The 27,926-nt window shown below is 33.4% G+C and overlaps 1 protein-coding gene across 1 annotated transcript; it reads left to right on the top strand.

Moving 5' to 3' along the window:
* Positions 1 to 1,335: 1,335 nt before the first annotated feature.
* Positions 1,336 to 27,916, top strand: LOC102806091 (E3 ubiquitin-protein ligase MARCHF2-like). The gene is made up of 5 exons (XM_006816691.3): positions 1,336 to 1,460; positions 2,481 to 2,728; positions 16,595 to 16,808; positions 22,834 to 23,046; positions 24,873 to 27,916. Exons 2-5 carry the CDS (start codon positions 2,523 to 2,525, stop codon positions 25,041 to 25,043), a joined length of 804 nt encoding a protein of 267 aa, XP_006816754.1. The 5' UTR covers positions 1,336 to 1,460; positions 2,481 to 2,522; the 3' UTR covers positions 25,044 to 27,916.
* The last annotated feature ends 10 nt before the right edge of the window (positions 27,917 to 27,926 follow it).

The raw sequence follows: 27,926 nt of genomic DNA on the forward strand, positions 1-27,926 counted from the left end.
CCTATAAATTTAGCAATTATAAAGCACATCCATGGGTAACTTGAAACCATTGTAGTAGTGCCTTTCAAAGTGTCTTCAATATTCATTAAAAAAACACACAAGAATTTTTTCAACTTTTGAATATATGATATATATGACACGTGTGTACGGTAATCTCAAGATCAAATGTTACGCGGCTGGGCGAATTGGGAAAAATCAAACTTCACTGAAGTTTGTGCTATCACTATAGCAACAGTGACTGACAACACACAATATCCGTGGTTACATTTCTTTTTAGCGTTACCCCTCCCCCCAAATTAGATATGCACATGTCATAGAATAGTAAAATGCTATGGTAACGCCAACATCATTGAAATGTCACATACATGCTAAGAAAATTACATCATTTTTACTTTTTCATTAGTGTTACCCAATATGGGTAAAACATGCGATATGTGCAAGGGCTGTGAAGAGTTCATTCTAGGTCGTAATTTTCAGTTTTTGTCGCAAATAAATCATTTTGTAGCATTTATCATAAACGTTGGCGACCCACATGACATTTTAAAACAAGCAATAAATAAAACATGCGGCCAACATGATTCTTCATTTTTCAAATCAGTTTCCATTATGATAGTCCAAAAGGTCATCAGCTACAGCAAGTGCGTCATGACATGTACATTTTTTGCACGTATCATGCGCACAGTTATAAATATTGTTTAATAATAAATACTCAAAATCTTTGCGAGATAAATATTCTATTTTGAAGTGAGTACTTTGTACCAAAAACAAAAATAATATGCAGACAACATGGGAAAAATAATAGTAACAGACATACACATTTAAATAAATGATTACTCAGTGAATATAAATATACCTAGTCTAAAACCCGATCACGCTCAACATTAAAAATGGGTCACCCCTAAAACAAACTGGAGCAGCACGTGTTCTGGTACAAAAGTTCTCTGACCGATGTACTAACTGTATATTCTCGACTGTCACTCGGGATTGTCTTCACCCTGGTCTGTCAACGTCCTATTACAGTTTTTACTAATCTATAGTGTTGGCAAACAACAAACTTTTGTTTTTATGTTTGCATAGTCGTATACAATGTACATTGCGATCTTCTGTCGAGTAACATATTGAATCACAGCCCCCGGTCACAGCCCTTCGGATCGAAACAACAATTCTACGTGCTACTGGTACAAATATCAAATACATGTGCTAATATAAGAAATGTAGGATTTTAGCGCGTTCCTGTTTGAAACATTTGCGTCGGGTTTCGATTGGCGCGGAAATTGACGCCGATATAAGATGACGTAATGTCATTGGTCAGAGGTTGTTATGAAATACTTCCACGTGCGGTGACTGTCGTTCGACTGCGAAGGTGTGCGTCTCAACGGTCGAAGGAATTCGCCCCATCCATGTCTGGTTCAACTGCAAAGAAGCTGTCTCATTGCCGAAACAGTCCACGTGTAGACGAGGTAAAGTCACACAATTTTTGGATACATGCATATTCACATTGTTATTGTTTTTGACCTTTTATTTATGGAGTTGTCACTGTGTCTCGACTACGTCGTCCACAACTGGAGTAGCTATGATTCAGCTTTCCTTTTATACAATATTCGACTGTGAAGTAGGTCACATAGTCTAGCCGATCAGCCGTTTATTCTCATCTATAGTCCCCCGTCGTCTGCGAGCAGGAAACAAAACGCATTTATTTCGTTTTTGTATGACACACGCCTGCCGTTACTGGAACGATTGTTTTGTTTTTGATAACCTACATTTAATTGGTAAAGTTTGCTATATTAATTTCATATAATTTTTATTATTAAAATATTGTGCATATATTGATCATGAAAATTCAGAAGTCAGTTTAATATTGAATGTTTTGGCCCCACGTATATACTCCATCTTGTCTCCGCCGTATACGTGACGCGACACCCGAGTGCATCGCATCAGACATCAGCTCTGCAGTGTACTTCGTCCCGTCAGCATACCCAACAACAACTTGTTTGGACGACTGCCAAATGTTGATCAATACAACTCGTGTATTCATGTAAATTTGCGTGTTATTTGAAATGGAAAGTCTGCTGGTATTACCGTATACCATGTCTCTCTCTTTTCAGTAAGATGTTTTTTTTTTATTTTTCCACCATTTCGAAAGTTGGTCGTAACCACGTCATTTATTGCAGAAGACTCGCTATTGAATAATTAGGAAAATTTAAGTAACGATTATAAAGTGGCCATGCATAGAGACTTTTCTTCGGCCCTTCCACGTTAGATTCATTGTGCTTTAACGATTTTATGCGTGTCTGTGCTGCACCACGGCGCATTATAACCCGCTATTGATCACGTCTGGCGGTGATACAGTTTTACACTTTGTGTTTTGTCTGCAAAGTTCCTTTTATCTATGTTTATGTTTTCTCGTGTTTTCTACTAACTGGTATTTCTAATCGTGAATCAAAACCGTTTACAAACATATTCCTGTAATATCAATTTAGTTAACAGAAATACTGTTTTAATGGACTGAACAAAGTTTGAGAATGGAGACTGCTCAGTCAACCGTTCCTGCCAGCAATGCAAACGATAACGCAGTATACACATCTTCTCCACTGGGAAGTTCATCACCGAGGTGTTTTCTGACAGAACCATCATCACCTATACCCACAGTCTCATCTCCTAGGTTACTATCACCACGGGGATCACTTTCACCACTACCACCAGTGAGAGCTTGCCTAAGTATTACAAGGTAAGAGAATTGTTATTTTGCAAGTTGCATTTATTAGTAGTGCTTGACATGCATACATATATAAATAACCTGTGTAAACTTCAAAAAAATATTTGCAGCTGAAATTCAATGAAAAAAAAAACTTGACATGCCACTTATAAAACATGTTTTGAAAGAGAAAAAAAATATCTCTTTGTTCAAACTGTATTCGAAGCTGGTATAAATTTACAGTGAATATGTAAATACTGACCTGTATGCCATTTCTCATAGATTAGAGTTGCATTCTAAGGTAAATTATAAAGTCTTGAGACTATAATAAAAGGTATTTCATGGTTTGACTTTGTGGCCTCGCATGTGATTTTGTTTTTGAATGTCATCTGCGTATGCTTTTAAATAGTATTTCAACACACATGGATTTACAGAGATTTGGCTCTGTTTAAAATTACTGCGGGCTGCAGTGCAAATCTGAACGAATTTGTTCATATTTTCCGTCTAGCAAACATGTCACATAATAGTCCCAAGACTATAGTAAAGCAATAGGAATGAAGTTACTAGACGATGCTTAACTAGTTAAATACTGTAGAATACTTTATTTTCGCTTAGAATTTATTTTCGCTATTTTCGCTGAAAGGATGATTCCGTGAAAATAAAATCCAGTGAATATACTTTTTTCCCTATATTTCACATTCAACTTGTTAAAAATCAGTGAAAATAAATTCCATACAAAACACCCTAAGTGCCTTTTCAGTGAAAATTAATTCCAGCTAAAATAAAGTATTTCACAGTATAATGCAAGGGGACCTACACACCACAGAAAGCAGTGAATATTAAAAATTCATAAATAATATGCATAATTTTGTTTTTATAATATACCAGTGTAGGAAAGACGCACTAATACAATATACATATTGTCTAATTCTATTTTTTAGTTCCCTGTTCCCCCTTGCATTAATTTTACTGTTATTGCTCATTCTGTTGGGTGCTACATACTATCAAAAATGGATAAAAATTATCATCCAATTGATGCAAAAACAGTGATACCTGAGCTTGTTTCTATGGATACAAGAATTGTGATTTACACTCATGTAGCATAATGTCATCTGTAGTCTGGTGGCCATTTTGAATTGACAATTGATCAAATGTCATACACTGTTCATTGTTCAAAAATTAGTTTGAGTGTTTAAATTGTGTTTCAGTGTTTCAAGGAATAACATCCAGAATTCTGTCTGCTGTTTTTTTTCTTGTCTGAAACGTTTTCCATGTTATTTTGAATTCAAATACTGTAAAAACATTCCTTTTTTTTTTTTTACTGGCAATTATTTTTACTTTCACTAGTTTTTTTAACTTCACAAATTTGTGAGGGAAACAATATTATTTTGCATATTCATGTGGATATACCGCACATTGCCTGCTGATGTCGTTTGACATATTTTACTTATCAGCAAAATTAAAACCCAGTGAATAACAATGGACGCTAATAATACAACTGGATTTTGATGAAAGATCTTAACTGTTTTCTCAGTTTAAAATGAGTATGTGATAATTACAGTGTTACCATGATCAAGCGACCTTTGACCTTTGAAATGGTTTTGTATTAAGACCAGATGCTTGGCCCCTAAAGTGCCAATCATAAAACAAAGACAGCAATATTTACATAAAGCTATAGCAATAATTCAGTACCTATAAGCTAGTGTATGAATAATATGCAGACATTAGTTTCAAGCCAGCCATGTCACTAAACTTAATTAACCAGTGTTTGTCTGGCTACCTTTCTCAGATCCACTGTCAGCTGACACACGGTTTTTAACCCTTTGAGCACCAAAATCAACTTCTGTCAACAAATTGAAAACCATGTATTTCTTGTTTTTCATTTTTGTTTTCAGCCAGTAGGAAATGATGTTCCTTTAGTCCAAAATTATTAAAAAAATATCACCAAAAAATAGGCAAAATGTTATACCGAAATATTGACGGGAACAAAATTCAGCATTCAATTCAGTAGTCTGTTGTCTTGCTTTAAATTTTCTGACAAAAAAAATATTTAGTTTGCTTTTATATTTGTTGTCCCTTGATTTATTTATTCTGAGACATTTTTATATTGTTTTTTATATTGTTGACAAATATTCAGAAAGCCAGTATTGGCAGTACCTTTTTTAGGTCTGCATCCCTGAGAGGCATGGCCCTAAAAATATTTCTCCTACCTGCCTAAACTTAAGAACACTGTTGCAATGTACCAAAATTAATGCGAAATTAGTGTCAAAATGTCAGTATGGTTTCTCACTGTTGTTGTTCATTTTCCTGATTTTGACTAAAAAAGTTTGTCATTTTTGATTCAGACTGGTATAAATATGGCTGCACTCTGAGATCATTTCTACTTCTTCCTTAAGTGAAATATTGGATAGTTTGAATTTACGTGAATACCATTCAATTTTTCATTGATTTTCAGCAGATATCTGAATGTTTCCGACAATTTTAATGTTTTACCATGTTTTGCTTGGCTATTAGAATTTCATTTGCTAATGCTTTTGGATGGAGTAAATAAAGGGGAATTAAATTACACAACCTACAGAGCATTAACCAATTTTTATCATTCGTGTAGGTGAAACTGTCAGCTAATTATATCCATTATCACATCCATTATTTTTCAGATTTTTTCTGGAAATTGGCCAACTGGCAGCCATTTTCTTCATCAAACATCTCATTTTTTGTTAATTTTTGCTTGTAATTCAATTACTAAGCTCATTCAGATTTGGCACAGAGGCAGTATACTATTTCACAAAGCAAGTTGATTTTTATCAAGATTCTATGCAATATGGCTGACCAGTTTCCATGGTTGTTGATCAATATTGCTGAATTTTGGCTTGGGGAAATGTTATAATATATATATAAGTAAACAACTATGAGTAATATAGCGTATTTGAAAAAAAAAAGCGTAATCCTTTGGATTGAAATGTAAAATGTCGCCTGTGGTAGAGACCGATTCTGGACTCTCTAGCACGCCACCAGGAGCGGAAATCAGTAAAGGCTTAAAGAAATTGCGACAACAAGACCTTTGTTTGTTGTGTTTTTGACTCCCATGTGCGAAGCACAAAATGGGAGTCTTTGCAGTTAGTGTGTCTGTATGTGTGTGTGTATGTGTGTATGTGTGTATGTGTGTATGTGTGTATGTGTGTATGTGTGTATGTGTGTGTGTGTGTATGTGTGTCCGACTGTTCCACTGCTATCTCAAGAACCATACATCGGTTTTTGATGAAACTTGGTGCATAGATGCTCTGGGCCAATGCGCAGATTTGATTAGGTTTTGGTAAAAATCCATGCTCGTTAATTACCTAATTTGCATGATAATTAGCTAATTTTTAGCTGTTCTATGACTGTTCCACTGATATCTAAAGAACCACTCATTGGATTTTGATGAAACTTGGTACATAGATGCTCTGAACATATGCGCAGATTTGATTAATTTTTGGTAAAAATCCGTGCATATTAATTACCTAATTTGCATGATAATTAGCTATTTTTTAGTGGTTCCATGACTGTTCCACTGATATCTAAACAACCACTCATTGGATTTTGATGAAACTTGGTACATAGATGCTCTGAACTAATGCTAGGTTTTGATTAGTTTTTGGTAATAATCCGTGGATACTAATTACCTAATTTGCATAATGATTAGTCAATCTTCGGTTTTTCCACTGATATCTCAAGTACTAATCATCACATTTCAATGAAACTTGGTACATAGATGTCATACGACACTGCACAGACCTGATAGTTTTTAAGGTAATATCAGTACATATTAATTACCTAATTTGCATAATTAATTAATTTTCAGCATTTGATATAAGTAGTTAGCATTACATTTCAATGAAACTTGGTACTTACATACTCAAGGACTATGCAGAGATTGATTGTTTTCGATAAATATTTGTGCATATTAATCACCTAATTTGCATAATTAGTTAATTTTCAGCTTTTCCACAGGTATCTCAAGTACTAATCATCGCATTTCAATGAAACTTGGTACATAGATCCTTTAGGACTATGCAAAGACCTGATTTGTTTTAGGGTAAATAATTGTGCATATTAATTACCTAATTTGCATAATTAATTTTCAGCTTTTCTACTGATATCTAAAGTACTAATCATCACATTTCAATGAATCTAGAATTATGCAGACCCAATTAGTTTCCGGTAAATATTTGTGCATATTAATCACCTAATTTGCATAATTAACCAACTTTCACACTGATATCTCAGGTACTATACATCACATATCAATGAATGTACATGGATGCTGTAGGACAATAGACAGACCTGAATAATTGTGGGTTAAAATCTGTACATATTAATTACCTAATTTGCATAATTAACCAATTTTAAGCTTTCACACTGATATCTAAAGTACCGTAAAAACTCCAAAATTTCGACCGGTTTTAAATAATTGGTGTTCGATATGTGACGTGTTTTTATAGTCAAAATTAAGGTGCATTTTCGGACGGTCGAATTTTTCAGAATAGAAATCAGCAAATGAAAAAATGGGGATGATAGACAGTGTGCTTCATTAGTTTTTAAAAAATGCAATGTCCGTCAATTGACGTAAACTTCCTCATGTTTCACGGTAAAAGCAAAGGTCGTGGCCGAGTTGTAACTCAAAATCTAAACAAAGTCATCAATCAGTGAGTATTATGACAAGCAAAACAAAACATCAAGACGCGGAGAAGAGGTCAGCACAAAACTAATAGGTCAAAAGACAAAGCTGTCTCGCACTACCTAGAAAAACTTGCGAATGTTCGAAGTACAGGTACCCATTGGACAAAAGATGCATGGAAGTTTAGCAAACTATCTCCCCGACCCAGTGCAATGTATCCGGTTAGAATCAAAGCTCACGTGTCCCTTATTTGAGGGACCAAATTCTGCCGTAAATTCGCCCTTGGATTAAAAAATAAAATGGGATTTAAGAAAATAAAATGGGACTTTTAAGGTGTATTTTGGCGTCATTTTTCGGACATTTCAATCAATCCTGCCGGCTAAAATAGAGTCTAAGTTTTACCGTAGTCATTGACGTTTGTCTATTCAAGAGTACACGTGTATGATTTTTATCGTGACTAGCGTGAGCGGGTAAGCTTCCTTTCGAGAATGAGCTGTTATCACTGTGAACAATGTTAAATTATTCTTCAGATGACCAGTTTATTTTTTAAAAACAACTAATTTTTTTATTTAAAAAAAATCATGCCGTTTTCGCATCAAAATCCAAGCCAAAATATCGTACTACAACACCAATTTCTTCCGCATTGCGTTCAATAACATTAACATATTTAAATAAGCTATGGTAATTTGAACACGTTGGCATCATCCAGCTTTTTGATTGGTTAATTAGCGATTTGACCTATTTGACCTAAGAGAACATGGCGGATATCCTACAGCATCAAACGTTTATACGAGACCGGAATCATTCGCTTACGATGAAACTAAGTTGACTTTTATTTGTATTTCATAACCATTCAACAAATTTATTTTGTGTACATTATTATAATCACTACTGAGTACAGTAATAATCAACAATTCAGAAACGCAGCATGCCGAGATTTTTGTGTTCGTTTTTATTTGAAACTTCGTTTATTTAGAATATATTTTCGTTACCAATAAAATAAAAATCTCTCAGTCAATCAGAAACCCGGATTCATGCCTTCGAGGAAGGTCCCGTTTGAACGCTCACATCGTTTTTTTTTCGTTTGGGGGAAAACTAAAACTGGTCGCAATTTTCGAATAAGAATGAGTCGGCAATTTTTAGTGGAGTCGAAAATTTGTAGGTAAATAAAACACAGAAACCGGCAAATAAATAGGCGACCGAATTTTTAGAGGGGTCGAAATTTTGGAGTTTTCACGGTACTAATTATTCCATTTCAATGAAACTTAGTATAAAGATGCTCTAGGACAATGTACAAACCTAATTAGTTTTGGGTAAAAATCTGTTCATATTAATTCCCTAATAAGCATAATAATTCATAATTTTTTGGTTCTAATCACATTTCAATTAAACTTGGAGACATAGATTTTCTGTTACATTGCGCAGAACTCATTAGTTTTACACTCAAATCTGGTCATATTAATTTTCTGATTTGCATAATTAGTTTTCAGCTAAATAATTTCGAATTATATTTAATGTGTCTCCAATACTCTCAGCACATGGGAGTTCTTTCTAAGCTTTCTTTGATTACATTTGATTTAACACATAACGCAAGATCTTGCAGTAAACAAAAAAATGGTCTATTGTATTCTAGCACATCAATGAAAGCTAGTCTTTGTTACAATCCAATTTTGTTAATAACAAAAATATGGAGTTTTCATCATATTTTTGTTCAATTTTGCTCATATCTCAAATTTTTACTTCTTTTTAGCACATCAATGAAATTTTGTCTGTCATAATCTATTCAAAGGTAATCAACTGGCAGCCTTCTTTTTAAATGAACGTTTTTTGGACATGCTTGTTTCAAACTTGGTACGATGGTTTTATATGTTGGGCACCAAATTTATGTCCTGTTATTGTTTTTTGCATTCCGACTCAAAATGGCTGACCGGTGGCCAATTTTTATTATGGTTTTGACAGATTTGTTTCAAACGTGATCAATGCATTGTGACATTCTCAATGGTTTGTTAAAACTGTCGACCAACTATATTTGGTATAATTATAATTTCACCTTTATGGCGCACAAAGATAACAAATATTTATACAACAAATATTACACCTATTCTTGTGATTAAATATGCACATAATAAATAAAGCTTGATGTGACTACTGCGTTATCATTTGCATTGCAGAGTAGAATATGCGGTTACTGCACACATATATGTTAAAGCGCGGTGGTCGTCGCGTGTTCGAATTTTACGTAAATAAACAATGTATTTTACACGCGTTCTATACGTCGCTATGAGTCCCATATCGAACAGGACGCGGCACGACGACTGCCGCCCTTTAATTATATAAAAATTCACTATTTTGTGCCATATCTACAAACGATTTTCCTAAAACTCTTGACATATATTAGTAGTCATGCCTACTAACTGGTAAACTGATGATGATGAAATAATGAGAGGTGATTGATAACTACATGCATGCATTACTGCAGTTGTGTCAACTGAATGCATACAAGGTGTGTAATTTGTGGTTACTCTTCTTGTGTACTGACCTAAACTCGTACAGCTTTTATAATGTGTCTGGAAGCTGTCAACCTAATAATACTAAAGCTTATATTTATATGCTATATAGTCATGTCTATATGTTCAATAATGTGATATTGTTTCAGCTTAACATCCTGCCCATGTCTTACCATGTTGATACATGATTATATATGTTATGTCACTGAATATTATGAGGTTCAAACCAATTTATGTCACAGGACATTATGAGGTTCAAACCAATTTATGTCGTAGGGCATTATACAGTTCAAACCAATTCATGTCACAGGACATTATGAGGTTAAAACCAATTCTTGTCACAGGACATTATAAGGTTAAAACCAATTCATGTCACAAGACATTATGAAGTTAAAACCAATTCATGTCACAGGACATTATAAGGTTCAAACTAATTTATGTCGCAGGACATTATGAGGTTAAAACCAATTTATGTCATAGGGCATTATACGGTTCAAACCAATTCATGTCACAGGACATTATAAGGTTCAAACCAATTCATGTCATGTCACAGGATATAAGGTTCAAACCAATTCATTTCACAGGACATTATGAGGTTAAAACCAATTCATGTCACAGGACATTATAAGGTTAAAACCAATTCATGTCACAGGACATTATGAGGTTAAAACCAATTCATGTCACAGGACATTATAAGGTTAAAACTAATTCATGTCACAAAACATAAAGTTCAAACCAATTCATGTCACAAGACATTATAAGGTTAAAACCAATTCATGTCATGTCGCAGGATATAAGGTTCAAACCAATTCATTTCACAGGAAATTATGAGGTTAAAACCAATTCATGTCACAGGACATTATGAGGTTAAAACCAATTCATGTCACAGGACATTATAAGGTTCAAACCAATTCATGTCACAGGACATTATAAGGTTAAAACCAATTCATTTCACAGGACATTATGAGGTTAAAACCAATTCATGTCACAGGACATTATAAGGTTCAAACCAATTCATGTCACAGGACATTATAAGGTTAAAACCAATTCATTTCACAGGACATTATGAGGTTAAAACCAATTCATGTCACAAAACATAAGGTTAAAACCAATTCATGTCACTGAACATTATAAACTCTGAAAACACCAAAAAGAAAATCTTCATAACTTCAACCACTATAACCATATTTAAGTTTCACAGGTACATGGTACTTAATGAGGACTACAACTTTTTATTCGACCACTTTACCACCGAAGATTAAAGGTCAAATCATTTAACATTGCATTATTGTGTTTGTCTATTCTCATTCTCTAGTCTCTATTCTGTGCTTTTCGATGACACACATTTGCTTTTATGTTTATGGAATCTGTGTCTTAGACATAATTATGAAAGCTATGTCACTCCTTCACAGTGAGTCAATTAATCTACGGCTTATAACGCATACATTATGCTATTCCATTTGTTACGTAAATGCATGTTAATTTGTGATTCCGTCTGAATGGGACTTATATCACATCTGTCAATCACTGAGCATGTGCTTGTTTATAATAGTTTGGTTCGCAATTTATTCACAAGAGCTTAGGGAGTTCATTACAGCAGCCGTTACCTTGTTCCGTCATATTGTAATATCGAGACACAGGTGATAATCAGCGTATCCAGACAGACTTACAGATCGATACGGTTTTGCAAGATTTGTCGTGTATATCTTTAGTCCAAAAAATCTAGAGACTTGTATGATTTTGAACCATCAGATTTAGTGTAGTAAATAGTATGGTATTATTTTGCGTGATAAAGGTCACTGACCTCTCATGTTTCGTAGACACTGATGAAAAGGTTATTTTCTAGATGGTACAACAAAATAGGCCAATGCACTTTTGTGCCTTGGCGCCATACATATGACTTGATAAAGTAAAAATTAAATTTTTGAATTGGATATTTTGGTTTTCTGTCGGGAATTATATTGATTTCCAACATAAATAAATGGCAACTAATTCAAATGTCAGATATTACCAACGGAAATGCGTATTTTACTTTAGCTGTAACAGGTGTTTTAATCACCCAGACGTCTAGACTCAAATCAATATAGATAGAATGAATGTTTAATGAGTGAACATCTGTTACGAGATTGACTTTTTTCTTGAATTAGTGTGATTGTTATATATTTAATCGCAATATTTTGACGTGGGTTTTGTCGTGCATACTAGACAGGAAACATTATATGTAGTTCGTGGAATTAACTAATGAATACATGTTTGACACTGCTTATGTTATGCAAATTTTGTAGCCAAAAATGGTGTGTAATTGCAGTCGGTTTGAACACGTTTGATGCTACATTTTAGACATTTTTATGTATTTTTCTAGAATTTCTTTGTTGATTTTGAACCAAATAGATCTAATTTTATGTTTCCATAATTTTAAGTGTTAATTGTTGAAAGACAAGTCATGTAAAGATGACACAACCCCCTACTTGTCAGATGTGATTATAGTTGGCTATGAATTATAAAGTTTGAATGTATGTGTATATGTACATAAAACCAGGTAGGAAGATTAAGTTGAAAATCAAAAGTATGTCACTCAAAGTTAACAGCTAGGACATCTTTATTAAATCTGGTAAAATTTGCATCAATTTTAACAAAAATTCACAACCAATTGAATATGGAAATTCAATTGAGTCAATATTAAATAGCAAATACATGAACTTTTTAGTTCACAACATATTAACAAAAATTCAAAATTAATCAAATATTCAAATTAGCTCATTAATTAAGTTGAAAGTCAATATTTGCATAGCGTACATCTTATATGAACAGATCAAGTAAGTCTATAACAAGTTTGGTCTCATTCGTACAATTAGTTCACAAGATATTAAGAAAAATTCAAAATTAGTTAAATATGCAAATGAGCTCATTAATTAAATTGAAACTCAATATTGCATAGCATACATCTTATATTGACAATTCAAGTCTCTACAAAGTTTGGTCTGATTTGGACTAGTCACAAAATATTAACAAGAATTCAAATTAATAATTAAATATGCAAATGAGCTCATTAATTGATTTCTTGAAAAAATAAATAAATGTGCATCTGTACCAGTAGTCACTCTGTCTTTGGTATGGTCCAGGCATCTCGGATTTTACAGGATTTTGACATTCAAAATGGCCGCCAGGCAGCCATATTTGATCAAATCAGGAAATAAATCCATGTGAATATGTATACCTCCTCACTGTGTTTTGTATACCTCATCACTGTGTCTTTGTACCTAGTATCATTGAAATCAGTCAAGGCATCTCTGAGCAATATCAATTGACAGACAAAAGCCATGATTAACAATAAAAATGGCTGCTAGTCGGCCATATTTGATCATTTCAAAAAAGTAAAACAATGTGCATCTGTATAGGTGGTCCCTTTGTCTTTGTAACAAGTCTCAACAAAATCAGTCAAGCCATCTCCGAGAAATGACGATAGACACACAAGGACCAAATTTGACTGAATTTTGGCATTAAAAATGGCCGCCAGTCGGCCATATTTGATGGAATCGGATAATAATACACATGTATGGTTGACCACTATGTCTTTGCACTAAGTTTCAAAAAAATTGGTCCAGCCATCTGAGAAATCACTCCGGACGGACTGACGAAGTCAAAACTACATGCCCCCTCCCGGACTTTGTCCGGAAGTGGGCTAAAAATGAATAAAATTATGTGGCTTTATTTTGTGAATGGTGACAAAAGTTGACTTTGGTGCTCAAAGGGTTAATTATATGCAAATTATCTAATTAATATGTACATACATTATATAGAACTATTTTGTGAATAGTGACAAAAGTTGACTTTGGTGCTCAGAGGGTTAATTATATGCAAATTACCTAATTAATATGCACATATGGTATATAGAACTATTTTGTGAATGGTGACAAAGTTGACCTTGGTGCTCAAAGGGTTAATGATATGCAAATTACCTAATTAATATGCACATACGGATATAGAACTATTTTGTGAATGGTGACAAAGTTGACTTTGGTGCTCAAAGGGTTAATGATATGCAAATTACTTAATTAATATGCAAATATGGTATATAGAGAATATTTTGTAAATGGTGACAAAAGTTGACTTTGGTACTCAAAAGGTTAACACGAAAAAATATGGCAGAAAATGTTGATGACATAATATTTACATTATGCGCTTCAAGGTTTTTTTATTGATATGATTATGTATGGCTGATACCTGATTGATAGCCATAATACATGCCACCTATATAACATAACTGTTTCATAAATATGACTTGTTGATCGTGCAAACATTTGAGATTTGTATTTACAGACCAATCAAATATGGCGACTTGTGGTGGTTATGGTCAGTACGTGGTTATTAGTCCCCATTCGAACACCTTCCAAAAATGGGGACTTGTGGATTGACCTCTGTCTGTGTTTGTGTTCGTGCATCTGGATCGACCTATAACTTTATTATGCCTGGACATATTACATTCGACCTTCACATATACGTCATAGATAATATTATACATATAATATTATACACAGTTGTTTCACGATCTGATTAAAGATGGCCGAATGGCGACCATTTTTGTGCTTAAAAATCATCGAAATCAATCATTTCCAGCATTCCGGGGACTGTGCCAAGCATAGCTTGTTTTATTACATTTAATTGCTTTAAAACATGTCACAATTGTAAGAGTAGGTGAAGCATTTTTAGTAACTGGCAAATTTAAGGTAGAAGCTTAGTCATAATTTTTGACAAAATTGGTCATAAATCACATGACTATGTTCATTAGTTTATTTAGTTTATTATGTACAAGTTAATGTCTCGTGGTACAATGAAATAGCATTATTTTGTGAATTACAGTTAAGCTTTTTGAGAAACGTGTCCTAATATTTCTTAAAAATTGCTATTTTAAAACCTAGATTTTTTAAATAATTCAGAACAAAAAATACCCTATCATTAACAATATATGATTTATTGGCTAGATTTTGAGATATTGCATAATATATCTCTGTCATAGGAACCAATGGTAATATTTCTTGAAAATCGCAATTCCATAGAACACAATGTTATAAAAAAATTGCATTTTTTGACACTTTTTAAAACCTAGATCTTTTAAATAATTTTGAACAAAAAGTACTCTATCATTAACAATATATGATGTCACCAGGCTAGATTTTGAGATATTGCATAATATCTCTGCCATAGGAATCTGTAGTAAAAGTGTTATAATAGTGTCAAAATGGCGACTTTCCACTAAAATACAACCATCAATTTCTCAAAAAAAAGGCTGGTGACCCCCAACTTTTTTTTTAAGTCAATATCCTTGTATTGCCTTAGAGTACAGTTTATTGCAAAATGAATAAATTCTGGGTATTTTAATTTATGAGTAGGCTTCTACCTACTAGTATACAAAACTGTCTAGGAGTTTTTTTTTTTAATTTTACAGATTATTTATTTACCTGTACATTTATTTATTAACTACGGTAGTTTGCTTCAAGATTGCTAGTTGCAATATGAAAGTCATTGACCAAAGCACACACTGCTCTCCAGAGGTCAATGACATATATATGAAATGAGCAGTAAAGCAAACAACTGTATTTATTTTATTTAGACTTGCTTATTGTTTTTTTCGACGATAAAAAAGATGATAGTTAAGGGTTGGTGAGTGATCGTGAAAAATCAAAAGCCCCTTGCTATTAATGTTCATGAGCTGCAATTTGCATATCACTTGGCCAGTTTGTACCGGTATATGGAACACTGTGCATGCCAGGTGCACGGTACAATCAGATGCATTTATCCCTGGTATGTATCGCATCTAACACGCAGCCTATTCTTTCCAATGTCAGCTGTATGATACAGTCACCCTATGACATCGTAAACGCTGAACAATAAAAGTTGTAACGGGAAATATAATAACAAAGCAGACGATATTTGTTTTTCCATAAATGTCATTTGCATATTATGCAAATCTGGTTTAATCTGGTTATTCCAGAAATAGATCCTAGTTACGAAAATGATATTGCTGGTTAGAAACTGAGCCCATGCTGCTAAAGGAACATGCGAGGGATACATATCGTCGTTTTTTTTTTCATAATCATTCCATTATTTCCCATTTTTGCTGTTTTTAGGAATTTTTTTTTAAAATCAAAATTGTTGCTATTTAAAAAAAAAAGAAGCTATTTATGGTGTTATTATTTTTCCATGTGACCTTATAATATATAGGATAAAACACGTGAATAGACGATTAAAGGTCATCTTTAAAGGACAAAGGTCGTAGTGTTGTAGTACGTGGCGTCCAAACATCATGTGGGAATCAACAAACACAAAAAGTATTTTTTGGTATGCTCAATTTTGATGAAGTATCTTAATGCTATATTGCCTCTCTGAAGGATCAATATTTGACATTGGGCTATACAAAAAAGTTTATTCAGTTTTTTTGCAACATAATACATTCTGCGCCTTGCATGCAATACAAGAGATCTTAGCGATGTGAATCAATATGTCTCATGAGAGTAAAAAATCTGGCAGATAAAATTTTACCATGGCGCAAATGTTTCGTGTCTTGTGTCTAGTGAGAACACCGACAACCTCAACATTTGATGTGATGGTATGTAGAATTTGTAAATGAGAATGCAACTTCAAACGAATTCTTATGGTGTATTCTGTATATATGAAACCCGCAAATTCTTTTAAATTCAAGTTCATTGTACACTAAGAGTAATGATTGACTTATAGTTTCAGCACAGTGTTGAGTGAAGGACCAATATGTCGAATCTGCCACGAGGGGGAGAAATTGGGAGAGGCACTGATATCACCTTGTCACTGTACTGGTACAATGTGTTACCATCGTAGATGTATTGAACAATGGCTAGCCACTGCCAACTCAAATAATTGTGATGTGTGCCAGTTTGAATACAGAACCCAGAGAAAACCAAGACCGCTCTTAGAGGTAATATATTAGTTATGTGTTACATATTAGTTGACATTATAGCGCAGATGTTGTACAATTTTTAGAAATGTGATATGATAACACAATAGATGCGGTGATTTAAAATGCTGATAGGAATGTATTGTTGACAGCATATGAGTAATTGGTGAGGACACACCCTATCATATTGAGAAGTCCTGCCACATCGGTGAAATGCAGACAAGTATTACCATAAACGCACCATTAATTACCCAGAATTATGTCATCTTTGATTTAGTGCATTGTGGGTATACGGTTATAAACAGATCATCAGGTTACCAAAGGGTTGTCAAGCCAATACATTGTGGGATAGTAAAATTGACATACATCAATAGTATACTAGATTACCCAGGGTTATGTTATCTTTGATTTAGTGCATTGTGGGTATACGGTTATAAACAGATCATCAGGTTACCAAAAGGTTGTCAAGCCAATACATTGTAGGATAGTAATATTGACATACATCAACAGTATACTAGATTACCCAGGGTTATGTTATCTTTGATTTAGTGCATTGTGGGTATATGGTTATAAACAGATCAGGTTACCAACAGATTGTCAAGCCAATACATTGTGGGATAGTAATATTGACATACATCAATAGTATACTAGATTACCCAGGGTTATCTTATCTCTGATTCAGTGCATTGTGGGTATACAGTTATATACAGATCATCAGGTTACCAAAGGGTTGTCAAGCCAATACATTGTGGGATAGTAATATTGACATACATCAATAGTATACTAGATTACCCAGGGTTATATTATCTTTGATTTAATGCATTGTGGGTATACGGTTATAAACAGATCATCAGGTTACCAAAGGGTTGTCAAGCCAATACATTGTGGGATAGTAATATTGACATACATCAATAGTATACTAGATTACCCAGGGTTATATTATCTTTGATTTAGTGCATTGTGGGTATACGGTTATAAACAGATCATCAGGTTACCAAAAGGTTGTCAAGCCAATACATTGTGGGATAGTAATATTGACATACATTAACAGTATACTGGATTACCCAGGGTTATGCTATCTCTGATTCAGTGCATTGTGGGTATACGATTATAAACAGATCATCAGGTTACCAAAGGGTTGTCAAGCCAATACATTGTGGGATAGTAATATTTACATACATCAATAGTATACTAGATTACCCAGGGTTATGTTATCTTTGATTTAGTGCATTTTGGGTATACGGTTATAAACAGATCATCAGGTTACCAAAGGGTTGTCAAGCCAATACATTGTGGGATAGTAATATTTACATACATCAATAGTATACTAGATTACCCATGGTTATGTTATCTTTGATTTAGTGCATTGTGGGTATACAGTTATAAACAGATCATCAGGTTACCAAAGGGTTGTCAAGCCAATACATTGTGGGATAGTAATATTTACATACATCAATAGTATACTAGATTACCCATGGTTATGTTATCTTTGATTTAGTGCATTTTGGGTATACGGTTATAAACAGATCATCAGGTTACCAAAGGGTTGTCAAGCCAATACATTGTGGGATAGTAATATTGACATACATCAATAGTATACTAGATTACCCATGGTTATGTTATCTTTGATTTAGTGCATTTTGGGTATACGGTTATAAACAGATCATCAGGTTACCAAAGGGTTGTCAAGCCAATACATTGTGGGATAGTAATATTGACATACATCAACAGTATACTAGATTACCCAGGGTTATGTTATCTTTGATTTAGTGCATTGTGGGTATACGGTTATAAACAGATCATCAGGTTACCAAAAGGTTGTCAAGCCAATACATTGTGGGATAGTAATATTGACATACATCAATAGTATACTAGATTACCCAGGGTTATGTTATCTCTGATTCAGTGCATTGTGGGTATACGGTTATAAACAGATCATCAGGTTACCAAAGGGTTTTCAAGCCAATACATTGTGGGATAGTAATATTGACATACATCAATAGTATACTAGATTACCCAGGGTTATGTTATCTTTGATTTAATGCATTGTGGGTATACGGTTATAAACAGATCATCAGGTTACCAAAGGGTTGTCAAGCCAATACATTGTGGGATAGTAATATTGACATACATTAACAGTATACTGGATTACCCAGGGTTATGTTATCTCTGATTTAGTGCATTGTGGGTATACAGTTATAAACAGATCATCAGGTTACCAAAGGGTTGTCAAGCCAATACATTGTGGGATAGTAATATTGACATACATCAATAGTATACTAGATTACCCAGGGTTATGTTATCTTTGATTTAGTGCATTGTGGGTATACAGTTATAAACAGATCATCAGGTTACCAAAGGGTTGTCAAGCCAATACATTGTGGGATAGTAATATTGACATACATTAACAGTATACTGGATTACCCAGGGTTATGTTATCTCTGATTTAGTGCATTGTGGGTATACAGTTATAAACAGATCATCAGGTTACCAAAGGGTTGTCAAGCCAATACATTGTGGGATAGTAATATTGACATACATTAACAGTATACTAGATTACCCAGGGTTATGTTATCTTTGATTCAGTACATTTTTGGGTGTACAGTTTTAATGGACAGCAATAATTGATCATTACATTACCCAGGGTAATGTCAAGTCAGTGCATTATGGGACAGTAATGTTGACATGCACCAATAGTATACTAGATTACCCAGGGTTATGTTATCTTTGATTTAGTGCATTGCAGGTGTATGGACAGCAACTAATAGATCATTACATTACCCAGGGTAATGTCAATTCAGTGCATTGTGGGACAGTAATGTTGACATGCGGTATACTAGATTACCCAGGGTTATGTAATTTTATTGTGAGTGTATACACTTAAACTAACATATCATTATGTTAGGGTTGTGTAATGAAGTCAATGCCATGTGGGATAGTAGTATGGACATAAATCAACAACATAGCTAGATTACCCAGGGTTATGTCATCTTTAATTCAATGCTTTAAATATGAGATAATAATATAGACATAAACCTATGGTATACCTATATTACCCACAGTTATGAAATCTTTATTTCAATGCTTTTAAAATGGGATAATAGACATATCCCTATGGTATAGCTAGACTACCCAGGATTATGAAATCTTTATTTCAATGATTTTAATATGAGATAATAATATAGACATAAACCTATGGTATAGCTAGATTACCCAGGGTTATGAAATCTTTAATTCAGTGCTTTTAATATGGGATTATAATATAGACATAAACCTATGGTATAGCTAAAAAAAAAAAAGATTAGGGTTAAGTCATCTTTGTTCTTACGTTCCTATGTTCTACCTGTACGTAATTACACTTTCTTCTATGCTATCGATAAAGAACCATTGCTCGAAACGTCTAGCTATTTTTAATAGTTATTTAGGACTACGATTACCAAATATTATCTTCTATATATGGTATAGCTAAATTACCCAGGGTTATGAAATCTTTAATTCAATGCTTTTAATATGGGATAATAATATAGACATAAACCTATGGTATAGCTAGATTACCCAGGGCTATGTCATCTTTAATTCAATGCTTTTAATATGGGATAATAATATAGACATAAACCTATGGTATAGCTAGATTACCCAGGGTTATGAAATCTTTAATTCAATGCTTTTAATACGGGATAATAATATAGACATAAACCTATGGTATAGCTAGATTACCCAGGGTTATGAAATCTTTAATTCAATGCTTTTAATACGGGATAATAATATAGACATAAACCTATGGTATAGCTAGATTACCCAGGGCTATGCCATCTTTAATTCAATGCTTTTAATATGAGATAATAATATAGACATAAACCTATGGTATACCTAGATTACCCAGGGTTATGAAATCTTTAATTCAATGCTTTTAATACGGGATAATAATATAGACATAAACCTATGGTATAGCTAGATTACCCAGGGTTATGAAATCTTTAATTCAATGCTTTAAATATGAGATAATAATATAGACATAAACCTATGGTATACCTATATTACCCACAGTTATGAAATCTTTATTTCAATGCTTTTAAAATGGGATAATAGACATATCCCTATGGTATAGCTAGACTACCCAGGATTATGAAATCTTTATTTCAATGATTTTAATATGAGATAATAATATAGACATAAACCTATGGTATAGCTAGATTACCCAGGGTTATGAAATCTTTAATTCAGTGCTTTTAATATGGGATTATAATATAGACATAAACCTATGGTATAGCTAAAAAAAAAAAAGATTAGGGTTAAGTCATCTTTGTTCTTACGTTCCTATGTTCTACCTGTACGTAATTACACTTTCTTCTATGCTATCGATAAAGAACCATTGCTCGAAACGTCTAGCTATTTTTAATAGTTATTTAGGACTACGATTACCAAATATTATCTTCTATATATGGTATAGCTAAATTACCCAGGGTTATGAAATCTTTAATTCAATGCTTTTAATATGGGATAATAATATAGACATAAACCTATGGTATAGCTAGATTACCCAGGGCTATGTCATCTTTAATTCAATGCTTTTAATATGGGATAATAATATAGACATAAACCTATGGTATAGCTAGATTACCCAGGGTTATGAAATCTTTAATTCAATGCTTTTAATACGGGATAATAATATAGACATAAACCTATGGTATAGCTAGATTACCCAGGGTTATGAAATCTTTAATTCAATGCTTTTAATACGGGATAATAATATAGACATAAACCTATGGTATAGCTAGATTACCCAGGGCTATGCCATCTTTAATTCAATGCTTTTAATATGAGATAATAATATAGACATAAACCTATGGTATACCTAGATTACCCAGGGTTATGAAATCTTTAATTCAATGCTTTTAATACGGGATAATAATATAGACATAAACCTATGGTATAGCTAGATTACCCAGGGTTATGAAATCTTTAATTCAATGCTTTTAATACGGGATAATAATATAGACATAAACCTATGGTATAGCTAGATTACCCAGGGTTATGAAATCTTTATTTCAATGCTTTTAAAATGGGATAATAATAGACATAAACCTATGGTATAGCTAGATTATCCAGGGCTATGTCATCTTTAATTCAATGCTTTTAATACGGGATAATAATATAGACATAAACCTATGGTATAGCTAGATTACCCAGGGCTATGCCATCTTTAATTCAATGCTTTTAATACGGGATAATAATATAGACATAAACCTATGGTATAGCTAGATTACCCAGGGCTATGCCATCTTTAATTCAATGCTTTTAATACGGGATAATAATATAGACATAAACCTATGGTATAGCTAGATTACCCAGGGTTATGAAATCTTTATTTCAATGCTTTTAATATGAGATAATAATAGACATAAACCTATGGTTTAGCTAGATTATCCAGGGCTATGTCATCTTTAAGTCAATGCTTTTAATACGGGATAATAATATAGACATAAACCTATGGTATAGCTAGATTACCCAGGGTTATGAAATCTTTAATTCAATGCTTTTAATATGGGATAATAATAGACATAAACCTATGGTATAGCTAGATTATCCAGGATTAAGTCATCTTTATTCAATGCTTTTAATATGAGATAATAATATAGACATAAACCTATGGTATAGCTAGATTACCCAGGGTTATGAAATCTTTAATTCAATGCTTTTAATATGGGATAATAATAGACATAAACCTATGGTATAGCTAGATTATCCAGGATTAAGTCATCTTTATTCAATGCTTTTAATATGAGATAATAATATAGACATAAACCTATGGTATAGCTAGATTACCCAGGGTTATGAAATCTTTAATTCAGTGCATTTAAATAGGGATTGTAATAAGTTCAAAGGTAAATAATATAATATAAGGTTATGTCATCTTTAACATCAAAAATTACAATTTGTCAAAAATGTAGTACAGTGTAATTAAAGTTTACTGCAATATTTACATCTAATACAATAAACCATTTCCTAGCGAAGCAACTGTATCTCTTGATTGCTTATTCTGCAGTGGTTACGCCGACCGTCGCAATCCAATGACCGAAGAAACCTGTTGGGAGATTTTTTCTGCTTTCTCATACTGACTCCATTAGTCAGTGTCAGCTCGTGGCTTTGTTTGAATGGTGCCCAACATTACATAGCTCACAGGGGACATGGCTGGGAAGCTACAGGACTCATTGGGCTTACGGTTATCTTGTTGATGATTTATGCTTTCTGGGCTGTGGTAAGTTGCATCTTCTTTATTTCCAATGTTTATATGATTGTTTTCTTAGCATAGCAATATATCTTTTTTCTGTTTCAGGTCAGAATTTCACACATATGCACGTTTCATGATGAAATTCAATATGGCCTAATGGTGGCCATTTTAAAGCTAAAAATACATAAAGAATTTTTGCCATTCTGGAATCAAATCTAGGTCATGCATGGACAGATTTCCAATTCTATATGTATATTGAAAATAAATTAGCCTTTTAATGTACCTCATTTTGTTTTCAAAACAGATAAAAAATGGCCAACTATTCTGTAGCCTATTTTAGGCATCCCTTGACTCATTGCGATTAAACTTTACACATCTGTTAAAAATGGCTGACATAATTTCTGTTTTGTTTCCTATTGCACGACGACGTCTAGCTGTGGGTCCATAGCTCTTGTGTTGGTCTTTGTAATGGTAATTTTAGACGTATTAGGATTTTTATCGACACAGTAAAACCTATGCGTAACACAAACTTGCAACGCCAAATGGCATCGCAAATAAAAGACTACAAAAGCAGAATATTTTTTTTGCATCACACCATCAAAACTATCGTCAATCGATAATGTTTATTTAGCTCTCAGCAAAGCCGTAACTGGTATTTGGTGTTCCGGACCACGCGTAAAACTACGGTGGTAGCCATTTTCTGCAGGTCGAACGAGGACAATATGACGTCACTGGAGAAGGTGATTCCGATAACTTGTTGGATACTCCCGTAAAGCGAATATGTCGCCTACCTCAGCAGATGCATGTATATGTCCATTGTTTTTTTTAAGAGAAATGTACAAATATAAATGTCTTTCCATGCATGTTAGGATGCAGGGAAAATAGACAACAACAGTAAATACCACAAAGTCCATAGCAAAATACTCACAGTAGCAGTCAACCATTTCCCGGCGTTTTAGCTGTTTAACTTTCCAAAGCAAGTTCTAATACAGTGACATCATTTATCAAAATAATATCGTCCTCGTTCGACTTAAAGAAAATGGCTGTCACTAGAGTTGTGTACGATTTAGCAAACTAAATCCTGTTAAAAAACAACTTTCAAACAGATAAATTTTGTCACGGTTTTCGCGCTGGTGAGTGTTTAATAATCATTCTATCAATTGGTAATAGTTTTGGATGTATGATGTATGGAAATGGTGTACTTTTATATTTTGCTATTTGCCGTTGCAAGTTTGTGTTATGCAAGTCTATGGGAGAAGTCAGAGCTCTTCTGTGTCGAAAAAAATCTGAATATTTGAAAATAACAAATTTAATGACACCAAAGTATCAGAAATGACTAAAATACCATCAAAGGGCTAAAGGCCGACACAAAAAAAGCTATGGACCTACAGCTAGACAATGTCATGTCAGTGACTGGCTTATTCTCGGGGATGACATCCGGGCATTTTCATTCATTTTGTTCTGATGTGCGAAAAATAACACAGAATTACTGCAATTCACAAACATTCGTATCATTGGATCTGTCACACATTGGTTGAAAAAAAACAACACAATAATGTCGTGTCAAATAAAGATCAATATTTGACAAAAATTCTCAAAACATTACACACTGAAATAATTTCTGTTATATTGAAGCTATAACGTGAAATATCAGTAAGGGTCACTAAGGGTCAGTAAGGGTCAGTAGATTCAGCAAGTCGGGAAGAATAATAATGGATGCCATCAGTTGGGAATCGCCAATATCGAAAAACAGTAAATAAAAAAAATCATCCAGACTGTGGGCAATAATAACTCAACTTGAAGACATTAATGTTCTCTCAGCACTTTTCACAAACCAATCTTGTTACTTTCAGTTATCGCTTCGTTACCATGTCTATGTATGGAAAATGTGGAAAACTGAGAACCAAATTGTACGACTTGAATATTCACAAAGAAATCCACACCAATCTGAGCAACCGGCTGACCAATCAATGTGCATGATTGATGAAATTTACATCACAGATGGGAGAGAAACGCAAGTGTGAAGATAATTTATCAGAAATACTTAAAAAAAAAAAAAATATTTAAAAATAAGATTTTGTTGCCATGGTTACAATATTTGCTCTAATTATACTGTGTGCCAAAGAGAATTCTAATCATTCCAAATATTGCAAAAATCAAATTTTATGTACATATATGTTTATTGTTCACCGATATTTTATTATTAAAAGTTGTTTATATGTGGTTAAAACACGCTTAACACTGTTACTGGCTTTCTGGCAAATATTTTACACTATGTTTTTCAGTGTAACACCTTGCAGAAAGTTTCTTCACCTTTGTAAACAGAAACAAAACTGTTTCTAGCACTAAGGCATTTCATAATCAAAAACAATTTCTCACTGAAGTTAATTTATAGTGGACATTGGAAAATGTATAACAACTTGTGCAAATTATAATGTGTTTTTTTTTTTTGGGTTGTTTAAAGTTAACATTTTCTTACACGTAGTGGGTTGTAAAACAAATTAGAGCCCAAGGGTGAGCATCTTCAGGATTAGTAATTACCCGCAGTTGGGTTGATGAGGTGAGGATACGATACAAATCATATCCAGTTCATGGAGCCCAAAGTACAAGTTACAATAATCAGCTTAAAGCTCAGCAATGTGAGTACCGGTAAATGGTGGCAGTGTTTAAAATTTTGCAGTCATTATTCATTTTTTCACGCCATCAAGAAACGTACATCTGCATTTATTTAGCGCCCTTGTTATACGTATTAGTGAATCTGTTGCTCCCTAGCGAATTCAAATTAATTTGTCAAATTGGATGTCATAACTTTTTGCTAAGTCCTGTGCACGTCATTCGACTCTATGCGAAAATACTTACAAGACTGTACCTGATTAGTTAACAGTCAGACCAATCATAGAGCAGCTTGTTTTTTTTTGTTTTCTTCTCTATCAAATTCTGCACTGTACAGTTCCATCATACTACGATGTGCTGATTTTGATATAGTGTGTATTCTAAATTCAGAACATCCTACCTTGCCCTACCGTAGATCAAATATCAACAGGTAGCGTGTAGACTTGATTTAGTTGCGTCACCCCTAACGCACAACATTGTACCTGAAACAGAGTTGAAAATCAAAAGTATTCAAAGATAAAGTTTCTATTGTTTACTCACTGCCTATATATATATATATATAGAAATCAAAAATCTAGGTTATTATATTTTCCAATGTCGGTAACACTGAAACAAAAATCATTTACAAAATCCTTTTGGAGTAAAACAGAAAAAGTAGCTTCTTGTGCCTTTATTGTTGATGTTAAGACAAATCTTATTTTGTCTATTTTGGGAGGCGGGCAATTTACATTTTTTGTGTGTGTGAACTAATTAATGTGAATATAAACAGAGTACAACTGGAATAGAATTCCTGTTCATATTTTCTGCAAATTTTTCTGAAGGATAAAATAAGAGTACATTGTTATTTTTTTTTAAAGGAATGCAATTCCTCTTTTATGAAGTGCATCTTATTTACTAACAGACCGTGTCAGTATTTCATTGCTGAATATTTTGTGTTTTACCATATTCAGTTTTTTCTGTAAAGTTGAGCTAAAAAGTTGTAGGAAAAGAAGTAGACATTTAACTCAAAGCAAAAGAGTAAAATACCAATGAACTGTGCTTTATCAGTCTGCATAAAGAATACTTAAAAAATCTTTTACAAATGTTGTGTTATTTATTTGTTATCTGTTCACATTACTCTTATAAATTTTTTGAAAAGTAGATGAGATTTATCATGCTCTTTCAACTAAATTTCCAAAAGTAATCAACTTCTGTATCATTTTACAAATGTAGTTGAAGTAAAAGTTGATTTCCATTCAGGTTTTGTTTCAGTACTTGTATAATTGCTCATAGGTATTAGAGAGGAGAGTCAGTCTATTTGGTGCCACTGTAAAGGTAAACCTTTTTCATAATCTTTTGTATTTTACTTGGAAGAATATATAACATGCTTTCGCATACCGTTGTGAAATTAGTTAAATATTTGATCGGGAGATAAGGTTTGTTTTCTTTCAGCCAACGTTCATGGTGGTTCTTTTGTTCTAGCAGGATAATGATCTTTAAAGGGCGGTGGTCGTCGCACAGCATGTGTTCATGTAAACAAACATTGCATATTACACGCGTTGTACACGTCGCTACGAGTCCCATATCAAACAGAACGCGACCATTGCCTTTTAAGTGTTATAATTATGCATAAGAACATTGTACAACACACATACTGATTTTTATTGCTATGTGCTTTTGTTTCTTCACTAGGATCTATCATCTGCCATAAATTCCTTGATATGAGTCTTCAATATGGAAATACATGTGGTATATAATACATAATGTTCAAATGCGCCTGAAAGTAGCCAAGGAGGAAGAGAGTGTGTGAACAATTGATCTGTTATTCAGACATTCCCTAAAAGTTACTTAGAATGCTAGTATAATACCGGTAACCTATATATCATTAGTCTGACAAGTTGGCGTAGGTGGCGCCCTGGACTGCTGCGATCCCCACCTACACCAACTTGTCAGGCTAATATATCATTTGAAAGCTTAGATATATGCAAATATGGTAGTGCATATTCTGTAATAATGTTTGTACAAGGGATTACCCAACAACCAATAACTGGTGAATTGCATGAACAAATTTTAATGCTGCAGACTGGAAGACTTTTCGTGTTTTTTTTTCTGTCTTTGTTTTCTAGCTATGAAAACAATAACTAGACATGCGCTACAGACAATTCATTAGAGAGTTTTAAAAGGCTGTAACTAATAGATAGAATGAAAGGACTCGATGTGCTGAGGTAGTGGAGATGCATGAATCAGAATTAAAGAATATTTAAAATTTGTATTTTAATTCAGCTCTACAATGTGAAAAAACAAACATTAAAGCA

This window comes from Saccoglossus kowalevskii, chromosome 13 (genome assembly GCF_978046115.1).
Source record: "Saccoglossus kowalevskii chromosome 13, keSacKowa6.1, whole genome shotgun sequence".
NCBI classification, from domain to species: Eukaryota; Metazoa; Hemichordata; class Enteropneusta; family Harrimaniidae; genus Saccoglossus; species Saccoglossus kowalevskii.

Excerpts from the sequence above, each read along its gene's own strand:
- LOC102806091 (XM_006816691.3), top strand. The coding sequence starts at position 2,523 with ATGGAGACTGCTCAGTCAACCGTTCCTGCCAGCAATGCAAACGATAAC. Across the intron at positions 2,729-16,594 it reads GCTTGCCTAAGTATTACAAG|TTTCAGCACAGTGTTGAGTG; the intron begins GTAAGAGAATTG and ends ATTGACTTATAG. Across the intron at positions 23,047-24,872 it reads TTTATGCTTTCTGGGCTGTG|TTATCGCTTCGTTACCATGT; the intron begins GTAAGTTGCATC and ends TGTTACTTTCAG.